Source organism: Brassica napus, chromosome C9, assembly GCF_020379485.1.
Source record: "Brassica napus cultivar Da-Ae chromosome C9, Da-Ae, whole genome shotgun sequence".
Classification (NCBI taxonomy): Eukaryota; Viridiplantae; Streptophyta; class Magnoliopsida; order Brassicales; family Brassicaceae; genus Brassica; species Brassica napus.
Genome location: NC_063452.1, coordinates 7480253 through 7491440, shown reverse-complemented (window position 1 = coordinate 7491440; position 11188 = coordinate 7480253). Strand labels below are relative to the sequence as shown.

At 33.4% G+C, this 11188-nt stretch overlaps 2 protein-coding genes across 2 annotated transcripts; both read left to right on the top strand.

Moving 5' to 3' along the window:
- Positions 1-1293: 1293 nt before the first annotated feature.
- Positions 1294-3805, top strand: LOC106410465 (serine--glyoxylate aminotransferase). The gene is made up of 5 exons (XM_013850963.3): positions 1294-1445; positions 1708-2228; positions 2316-2682; positions 3285-3495; positions 3563-3805. The coding sequence occupies exons 2-5, from the start codon at positions 1739-1741 to the stop codon at positions 3698-3700; spliced, it is 1206 nt and encodes a 401-aa protein (XP_013706417.1). The 5' UTR covers positions 1294-1445; positions 1708-1738; the 3' UTR covers positions 3701-3805.
- Positions 3806-5616: 1811 nt separating this feature from the next.
- Positions 5617-7223, top strand: LOC125592603. Its single transcript, XM_048767915.1, has one exon. It carries the CDS (start codon positions 5810-5812, stop codon positions 7034-7036), a length of 1227 nt encoding a protein of 408 aa, XP_048623872.1. The 5' UTR covers positions 5617-5809; the 3' UTR covers positions 7037-7223.
- Positions 7224-11188: the final 3965 nt, after the last annotated feature.

Here is an 11188-nt window from a genome sequence, read left to right as displayed (position 1 = left end):
ATCATACAAGCAATTACAAAGAGAAGCGATGTAAATAAAATTAAACCGATATTCATCTTAAATTCACTCGGAGTAAATTCTCCAACAAATAAACCATAAATAGAAACACAAATAAAAATGGCACATAAAAACAAAAGTGCGCGAATCATCTTTCTTGAAATGAAAAATCGGAGGAGAGCGATTTGAAATTTTTGAGAGAAGATGAAATATTTTGGATGATGAAATGGAGTGAAAATGAGTTGTATTTATAGATGAAAATTACTGTTCATGACCGTTGGAGAAAGGGGAAATTTTTGAAAATTTTTCTTTGTGACCGTTGGGGTTAAATCGAGTGCACCAAAAATTAGTCTGAAAATATCGTATTAAACGGTCAATCAAATCTATAAAATTTCATAAAAGTGAAAAATTATGACAATGAAATATTTATGTTATATGACAACAAATCATGCGACGGCTCAGCCGATCAATGCAGAATAATAAATAAATTATACGGCGGTTTGGCCGACCAATTAATAATAAACAGAATATAAGGCGGCTCAGCCGACCAATAAATAATAAACAGGATATAAGGCGGCTCGGCCGACCAATAAATAATAAACAGGATATAAGGCGGCTCGGCCGACCAATAAATAAATTAAATTACTAGTAAATAATATAGGCGGTATTCCGGCCATTATAACATGATATAAATAATAGTAGAGGCGGTATACCGACCATTATAACAGGGTATAAATGATACAAATAAATTTTACCGAATCGCAGAGTGATCGTGCTGATAACATGTTATGAAATAACTTATAATTTATAGTATCGGGAAATTTAAATAAGAGTAGAATTCAATACCCGTAGGAAGCAAATAACACTTAATATGAGAGAAAAAGTTTATTATAAGGAAAAAGAAGAAGATGTAATTGTGTACAAAAGAGTGAGATGAGTGATGGTATTTATAGTGAGCAACAATACATAAAATATCAAAGATGGTGCTTGATTTGGTAAATGAGTGGGTGATCATAGTGCTTGATGAGTAGATGATCATAGTGATTGATGAGTAGATGATTATAGTGCTTGAGTTGGTAAAGGAGTGGAGGATAAAGTTTATCTTATAACACAAGAAATATAAAATGATAAAGAGTAGAAGAGCAAATATTGAAAAGTATTACAAATACATTGTGAACCATACGTACCTAACCGCAAAAGATTTTTCTCCTTGCTCTTATCCGCCACGCGTCTAGAGAGTCCAATAAGCGACGCTACGTGATTGGGATAAACCAAATAACAAAATAAAATTCTTTAAAACATGCAAATGAAGTTAAAAATATATATATATATATATATATATATATTAAAGGACGGTATATTAAAGAGGTCTGCGAAGGTTGCTCAAAAAAAAAAAAAAAAGAGGTCTGCGAAGAAAAGGCCCTCAGGAGCTTCAGCCTTATTCAGAGGTTAACTTCTTTCTCCATTTTTGATTTTGGCAGAGTTTACTACTTCGACTTCTCCGCTTGTTACTCTATTACGTATATATATGGTCTCATAACTCTCTGAATCGATCATACATATTTGTTGGTTTATGAAATAGTATTATATGTTTCTGTTAGTGCTTATTTGAGTTGATCGTAGTCATGTGTGAATATACTCATGTTTTAGCTCTTTCCTATGTTTGGGGATTAGGTAAGTTTAAGAAAATTTGTAAACTTTATTTTGTAGTGGGGAGAAGGAGAAAAGAGGTTAGGAAAAAATGGATTATATGAATGGACCAGGGAGACACCATCTGTTTGTACCAGGACCAGTGAACATACCGGAACAGGTAGTCCGGGCGATGAACCGAAACAACGAGGATTACCGCTCACCAGCAATCCCGGCACTTACGAAAACATTGTTGGAGGACGTGAAGAAGATATTCAAGACAACATCTGGGACACCATTTATGTTTCCCACGACCGGGACTGGTGCTTGGGAGAGTGCCTTGACTAATACGCTATCTCCTGGAGACAGGATCGTCTCGTTTCTGATCGGACAATTTAGCCTGCTTTGGATTGACCAGCAGAAGAGGCTAAATTTCAATGTCGATGTGGTTGAGAGTGAATGGGGACAGGGTGCTAATCTCCAAGTCCTGGCCTCAAAGCTCTCACAAGACCAAAATCATACCATCAAAGCCATATGCATTGTCCACAATGAAACCGCCACTGGAGTCACCAATGACATCTCTGCTGTCCGAACCATCCTCGGTCATTAATTTATCACAACCATTTCTTTGTTTTTCTTTCTCTGCTATTATTATTCACTTACGCAGCTTTATACGGGCATACACACAGATCATTACAAGCACCCGGCTTTGCTTCTTGTGGACGGTGTCTCGTCCATATGTGCGCTCGATTTCCGAATGGATGAATGGGGAGTGGACGTGGCCTTGACTGGCTCGCAAAAAGCCTTATCTCTGCCAACAGGCCTTGGGATTGTGTGCGCCAGTCCAAAAGCTTTGGAAGCAACCAAAACTTCAAAGTCTCTCAAAGTCTTCTTTGATTGGAATGACTATCTCAAGTTTTACAAGCTCGGAACATATTGGCCATATACACCTTCCATTCAACTCCTATACGGTCTGAGAGCTGCCCTTGATCTTATCTTTGAGGAAGGACTTGATAATGTCATTGCCCGTCACGCTCGTTTGGGAAAGGCCACCAGGTAATTAAGTTTATAGCTTTGTGACCGACCATATCAATACAATTTAAACAGCAACCCTTTTCCTAAAAAGTGCCTTTGGTTTGCTTATAATATTAAGTGGTACCATTATGGATCTACTTATTATGTATAACTAGAAAACAAATAATCGACCCAATTAATACATCTATTTACCTATAACGACATAAATAGTTAATCTTCATATCATCCCTCACAAAAATTTAGGAACCACTAGCTCTTACAATATCATTGCTATACTATATATACATTGTTATGAAAATATATAGCATAAAATAATAGAATACGAGGATTATCCAATGTAATTATTCATGTAACTAGGTTGCAAATATTTTAATCTTTCTTTCTAATGGGATTTTAACAAGAAAACAAATCCAGTGAAATTTAGTTTAGTTCTCTTTCAAAATTCTAATGATTTTGAATATCTATGGATTTCCGATTTGAAGCCATTTGGAAGTAAGTGGAGAGGCCTATATAAATTAAATGATCTCTGATTACGATGTGAAATATCTCAAACAAGAGACTTTTAGCACACCAATTGAGCTACAACTAAAAGTTTGTTTGTTAATATGATCATGTATACGTAGGCTGGCGGTGGAAGCGTGGGGCCTGAAAAACTGTACACAGAAGGAGGAGTGGATAAGTAACACAGTGACAGCAGTCGTCGTGCCACCGAATATAGACAGTACGGAGATTGTGAAAAGGGCGTGGAAAAGGTACAACCTAAGTCTTGGTCTTGGTCTCAACAAAGTGGCGGGAAAAGTTTTCAGAATTGGGCACCTTGGAAACCTTAATGAGGTACGTTTGTAATACAGTTTTTGATTAATATGATCACACTTTAATCACAGTACCCATTAACACGCAGTTGCAACTTCTTGGGTGTTTGGCTGGAGTGGAGATGATACTGAAGGATGTTGGGTACCCGATAGTATTGGGAAGTGGAGTTGCAGCTGCCTCTACTTATCTTCAGCACCACATCCCTCTCATTCCTTCTAGGATCTAATTCATATCCCTGTGTTCTCTGTCTTTCTTCTCTCCCTCTCAATGTATAACAAAACTCTTTGTTTTCTCTTTTCTCCACTTCTTTTATATATTACTAAATTATCTATCTTTTATGTGCAATTATTTCCAACAAACTTATTAAAAAAGGTCAAATGTATTTCTTATTCACAAATAACTTCATTTCGATACGTTCACTTTAGTGGATACACTGTTAGTGGATCCAAACTCGACCACTCCCTCCGTTTGAGTTCTTTCACACCCATTTGGTGCAAAGAAGTCCAGAGGCAGTCATTTTAAAAAATAGTTGAGATGTTGTATCAGTAAAAATCATTAAATTTTTTAACACTTTTATTATCACTTAAGCATTGTTTAGAATTCTTATAATCTATTTATAAGCCTTTAAAACTAATTTATAAATCTTTATACTTAATATAACTTAGAAATCTTAAATTATTTGATTTGACAATAGTGATATAAGAAAACTTGTGTCTTATATTTCTATTGCCAAATATCAAATATCAATAATTTAATATTTTAAGCTATATTACGTTTTAAGTAATGTTGAAGATAATTAATTTATGAAGTCAATTTTTATATTTAGAGTAGGACGGCAGCTGTTTTTTCATGCTTACACGATTTTTGGTTTTCGGATCATACCTTCCTCCTACCTCCTAGAAAATAATGATGGGTTATTCTTCTTCTCCTTGATTTAAGAAATAATATGTTGTACTCATATCATATTGATCAATAAAACAATATCTTTGATTTATTCTTCTTGCTTTATTGTTTTACTCTATGTTCCCATAATATCACAAATATCCCTACATTATCTTACCCTAACAAGTAGCATGAATTATAAAAACTTATAAAATCACAGTTAAGTTTTATTAATCATTTGTAAAAGTATGCAAATATTTATAAAGCTCTATAAACCAGTTATAAGACTGATTAAGCAATGTATAAAATTTTATAAATTAGTTTTATATGCTTATAAGTCGATTATAAGAGTTTTAAGCAATGCATGTGTGATGATGACTGTTTTAAAATATTAATAATTGTTAGTGGTAAAACCCATCAACTATTTTTCAATCAAAAGAAAACCTCTCAACTAAGTTTTCAACATTATAAATCATCAACTAAGTTTTCAACATTATAAACCCTCAACTTATAAATCATTAACGTATGTCTGTCATGGTGTTTTAGACGTATGGTGAGAGATGTTAACAAAAATAAAGTTGAGATTTCGAATCTTTAGTTGACGAGTTATTTTACGACCCAATTTTAGTTGATGGGTTTTATTATCAAAAACTCTTTTAACTTATAATCAACTGCCATACCTAACGAAAGTGCAGCATACAAATACTATATTCCGAAGCCACAAAATGATACTGTTACGGAAAATGAAATTTGTTACCAAATTTGTCTTGCAAAAATAGTGTGTTTCCCATCCTTCCCTCTGTCACAACATCAGTCACATCAGCAGCTCTTTTATTTAGCTAACGGTTGGCTGTAACCAGCACATTAGCTAGGAAAACTAAAATTGCAGTAGAATTTAAGGTTAGAGGAGACTGCGGACATTTTTAGAGTTGTTTCATCCAAGAACTTAAACTCGTACACTTTGCGTTATCTTTTATTCTACTTGCAATTATTTACACTATATGAACTCATAAAAATGTATTTCTATTTTGTGGACTTAAGTCGATCTCTAATCTTAAAGATACCAACAATCTAAAACTCTGTATTTAATCAGAAAGTAGCAATGCCATAAACCTCAAAAGATAATAGAATAGAAATCTATAAATATCGCAAGAAGATTAATGAAAAAAATAGTAGTCAAGGGAAAGTGACCCAATTGTTTCGGTGTTCTAAAATAACAAAACTAAAACAAGAAATTAATAAACAAAAAAGAAAAAAAAATCTTTTTTTGCTTATCATTATTTTTGGGTGCCTTTGTCAAATATTTGCTTTTCCATTTTCACCTTCATGCATTGCTTTCCTTCGTCGTCCCCTCCAAGGACGACGACGGATCTGTCTTTGCATCCACCGAAATAATAAATTTCATCTTCTCTATTTCCTTTGGTTTTACAGATATAGTTTTACCAAGGAAAAAATGTCTTTTCTTGCGCCTTGTCAAATTTTGGAGATGAATATTATATCTGCCCAAGAATTGGCGCCAGTGGCACGGTGTATGAAAACATATGCGGTAGCTTGGATTGACCCCGAGCGTAAACTAACGACTCGGGTAGACAATACGGGCGGAACAAGCCCTACATGGAATGACAAGTTTGTGTTTCGCCTAGATGAGGAAGCACTCTACGATGGGACATCAATAGTTGTTATAGAAATCTACGCATTGCATTGGTTCAAAGATATTCATGTTGGAACGGTACAAACGTTGATCAGCGATCTTGTGAACCCTTCTTCCGGTATGAGATTCGTTACCCTCGAGGTTCTCCGTGCGTCAGGCCGCCCTCACGGCCTCCTGAACATTGCCGTCGGGCTCATCGATAACTCGGGCCAAAGCATGCCTCTTTTGTTCGAAGAAGATTTGATGTTTCACAAGACAAACATAACTTCGAAACCTGTAGGGCTTCGACGTTCCAAAAGTGATACAAGCTCAATGGTGGAATCACCGAGGAAGAAGGTGACGCAACAACAAACCACCCGTGTGAGTTCTACTACAAACTCAGGTTTTGAGAAAGATGAGTTTTCATCTGATTCTCAGATGGTTGTGTATGAGCCTGCACAAAGAAAGACGCCAAATACAATGTCGAGGCAAACAAAGCATATCGTGCATGGGACACCGATGAGGCCAAGGAACACGAATGCATATACTCCCAAAAGGAACAGTATTGAATATGGGACACCAATGAGGTCGAGGTCGAGGCCGGTTGTAATTACAGAGTCTGATTTGGGACCTTCAGCCTCAGTGGTTGCCGCTCAAATAGCAAAAGAGAAGGCTTTGACAGGGAAAGATGCAGAGAGTACTGTGATAAGCGTTGGCGAACGAAGCGTTGAGGGTCTCCGTTCTAAGCTAGAGAGGTGGCAAGCGAATTTACCGGTCGTTTTAGACGTTGGTTCAAGTTATCAACCAAGTTCTGACTACAAAACAAGCTCTAACTTCAAACCTAAATCAAGTTACAAGCCCAATGAAACTGTCCCACGAAATCAACAGATGATTGTAGCTCCTCTTCCAAAGCAGGGTGGGAGGAACAAGAAAGGAGGAGATAATGGATTGTTTTCATGTTTTGGTAACATTTGTGGCATCGAGTGTTCTATTGTTTGTGGTGGGTCTAGTGGACAAAAAGCATCCAAGAAGAAGAAGAAAAAGAAGTGAAAATTTTCAAAACCTTATTTCTTTCTGTTATCGATGACTATATATTCTCATTATGTTTCTATTTCTCAAGCTTGTCGGTTTTGCTACTCAATAATCAAAATCATAATAGTAAGACAGGGACAACGGTATATTATCTCATTATTATTTTTATAGTAAAGAAGAAACTTTGTTTAAGCCATTCTCATTTCAAAAATATCAAAATGCTTATGTCAAGCATTTTTCTGTTGGATTTGTGGTTAAGAAAAAGAAACGATGAATTGCCTTCAGAAGAAAAAGAGAGAAATAAGATTTCAGAAACCTATTATTATTTTTGATAGAATCTAATTAGACCTCACGCCTTTCCAACTGTGTTGCTTGAAAAGTTTTGGCAAATCTAACGCTTCTTTGGTGACAGTCAAAGTGTGTTTCTTTCAGTGTTCTGATTAAGAGTTTTTATTTTTGGAGCTGCTTACATGATAGGCTTTGTTTTTTAACAATAAGCCAAACATAACCCCATATGCACGAGATAGTTTCAGATCGTGATGCGAAATTTTCGCTGATTGATCTACATGATGTATTGTCCTTGTTCACATGGTGTATCAAGAGAGAAGAATGACATAGAAAAACTTGATAGAATATGTTCAGGTCACCTTTTGTGTAAATTTATCTTAAAACAAAAGTTGTAAGTTCTTGAAAGCCATTTAAGTATATTTTTATTTTAGACTTAGAAGACTATTCTTACAGTAGACAATTTTTAGCGAGAAACATAGTTGATAATCATCAACATCATCTAGACTCAGATTTGCAATAGATCAAACGAGAAATCTAAAGAAGATTCAGTTAAAACAAAATAATCTAACGAAGAGAACAAAGGAAGCAAAAACCGCATACGAAAACTTAGGATAAGGTAGCTGAATTAAAAGAGAAGTTTTAAGACAGACATCACAACTGCATTTGTAGTACATAAACAGAAACATGATTGATTTTTTTTTTTTTTTGACGAAACAGAAACATCATTGATTACAAGCAGGAAATAGAGAAAATAAACATTTTTCATAATACAGTCACTACAAGAAAACAGCGGTATACTGAGGAAAAAAATCGTCGGTATGTCGTCGGAATAACGCTATTCCGACGACATACCGACGAAAAAAATCCTCGGAAATAACTCTTCGGAAATTCATCTTTCCTCGGAAATCCCTCGGAAATTTCCGACGGAATTCCGAGGAAATGAATTTCCACGAAATATTCCGAGGAATTTTTTCGTCGGAAATTCCTCGGAATATTCCGAGGAATTTTTTCGTCGGAAATTCCTCTGAATATTCCGAGGAAGATGTCGTCGGAATATTCCGAGGAAGATGTCGTCGGAATATTCCGAGGGATACACTTCCTCGGAATATTTCCAAAATTAAAAAAAAAATTATAAATTTATTTTTTTAAATTGAAATTCGAAAATATAAAATTAAAATTGAAATAGAAAACATATTTAAAATACAAAAAATAATAAAATAGTTTTTATAAATAAAAAAATGTTTTATAAATACAAAATTAGTTTTAATAAATAAAAATATTTTTATAAATATGAAATCATCTTTTTATAAATACAAAATAGTTTTTATAAATACAAAAAATAATAAAATAGTGTTTATAAATAAAAAAATGTTTTATAAATACAAAATTAGTTTTAATAAATATAAATATTTTTATAAATATGAAATCATCTTTTTATAAATACAAAAAATAATAAAATAGTGTTTATAAATCAAAAAAATGTTTTATAAATACAAAATTAGTTTTAATAAATATAAATATTTTTATAGATATGAAATCATCTTTTTATAAATACAAAATAGTTTTTATAAATACAAAAAATAATAAAATAGTGTTAATAAATCAAAAAATGTTTTATAAATACAAAATTAATTTTAAAATATGAAATCATCTTTTATAAATCCAAAAATCAAATTTATATACAAAGAATGTTTTGTATATTTAAAAATAGTTTTTATAAATACAAAAATAAAAAAAATAGTGTTTATAAATAAAAAAAATGTTTTATAAATACAAAATTAGTTTTAATAAATATAAATATTTTTATAAATATGAAATCATCTTTTATAAATCCAAAAATCGAATTTATATACAAAAACGTTTTGTAAAATCGAATTTATATAGAAAAAACTTTTTGTAAATACAAAAATAATAAACAATTTGTAAAACAAGTTCTAAATCAATTCAACACAACCAAATCACAATTCTAAACCTATTACACAACAAATCACAATCCTACCCAATCACCCTAACAAAAATCTATCAAAAAACTTCTAAAATCATCAAATCTACTTAAAAACCTAACAAATAGGACCTAAGAGAGTGGGATAGGGTCCTTACATGATTTGTAAGGGAATGGAAAGGATTCGCCGGAGAGATCGTCACGAGAGAAGGTGGAGAACGCCGGAAGGAGAGAGAGATCGCCGGAGAGGAAGAATAGAGAAATGGGGAAGAAGATGCAGTTCGAGTTTATAAAACCTTCGGTCTGACGGATATTTTCCGTCGGAATTCCCTCAGTATTTTCAATTTCAATTTTCGCGAAATATTTGGCGGCTTGTTTGCCCGGTTAAATGAAAATATTCCGAGGAAATTCCGACGGCCACTTAAATATCCGTCGGAATTTCCTCAGAATATTTTCATTAATTCGAGGAAAAAGAATATCCTGTGCATATATTTCTATTAATTTATATTGTTCCTCGGAATTTTCTCGGAATATTCCGAGGAAATACCGAGGAACTAGTGTTTGGGGTTTCAAAACATCAATTTTTTTTGCCGTACTTCATTTCTTATACAATTGTAATGCATACCATTGAGGATTCTTTGTATAGATGAGCATAAACCATGAAATAACAAATTTCAAAACGAATTGTAAGTATTCCATTTACCGTTCATTAAAGTGTATAAGTGTTTCTCTTATGTTGTGGGGATTTCGTTCATACAATCGGAAAAGTGTTTATTATAGGGTAAGGAACAAATTTTTGACTTCATAATGAACGTAAGACACTTAATAAGGGTTATATAGGTGTTATTCAAACCGTAAAACATTGTTTTCGGTTTAAAAACCCTATTTCCTCGGAATTTCCTCGGAATATTCCGACGGAATTCCGAGGAAACCCTTTTCTTCCTCGGAATTCCGTCGGAATATTCCGAGGAAATTCCGAGGAACTAGTGTTTGGAGTTTCAAAACGTCAATTTTTTTTTAAAACGGATCGATCGATGGATATATGTCCAAAAACGCATCGATCGATCACTAAGATGGACCAAAGCGTAACAATGTGATCGATCGATGAGATTATCCCATCGATCGATCTAGGATATCAAGTGTTCCTCGGAATTTCCTCGGAATATTCCGAGGAAATTCCGAGGAACTACTGTTTTGGGTTTCAAAATCTCGAATGTTTTTTTATAAACGCATCGATCGATGGATTTATGTCCAAAAACGCATCGATCGATCACTAAGATGGATCAAAGCGTAACAATGTGATCGATCGATGGGTATATGTCCAAAAACGCATCGATCGATCACTTGTTCGTCGGAATTTCCTCGGAATTTTGTGAGGAACACATTTCTCCTCGGAATTTCCTCGGAATATACCGACGGATTAATGTTTCCTCGGAATTCCGTCGGTATATTCCGAGAAAATTCCGAGGAAACCCAAAATTTGGGCTTCCTCGGAAATTCCCCGGGAAATTCTGAAGATTTCATTTTCCGTCGGAATGTCCGTCAGAATACCGATGTTTTCTTGTAGTGAGTATCTGTATATGAACACAAAAATTGTGGATCTATTTTCTGACTCTTTTTTTATATTTAATTTTGGAGCAGTGTCATAAAAAAATTAAATTTAACTATCAAAAAGATTAAAACATTTAATGTCGAAATTGGAAGAAAATATTGAATTCTTTAAATTAATACTATGTGTTTCGCCGCGCATGCAGATATAATCATGTTACAGATATTTATTACTATATCTACTATTAATTCATTATAAAAAATTACAAAATTTGATTATTTTACTTAATTAGTGTTTATACATTTTTCTATTTCTTAATTTTAATTTATATTATTAAAAAATATGGTTAACAATATAATATATATATGAGTTAATATTAATTTTAAACATG

Excerpts from the sequence above, each read along its gene's own strand:
- LOC106410465 (XM_013850963.3), top strand. The coding sequence starts at position 1,739 with ATGGATTATATGAATGGACCAGGGAGACACCATCTGTTTGTACCAGGA. Across the intron at positions 2,683-3,284 it reads CGTTTGGGAAAGGCCACCAG|GCTGGCGGTGGAAGCGTGGG; the intron begins GTAATTAAGTTT and ends ATGTATACGTAG. Across the intron at positions 3,496-3,562 it reads ACCTTGGAAACCTTAATGAG|TTGCAACTTCTTGGGTGTTT; the intron begins GTACGTTTGTAA and ends ATTAACACGCAG.
- LOC125592603 (XM_048767915.1), top strand. The coding sequence starts at position 5,810 with ATGTCTTTTCTTGCGCCTTGTCAAATTTTGGAGATGAATATTATATCT.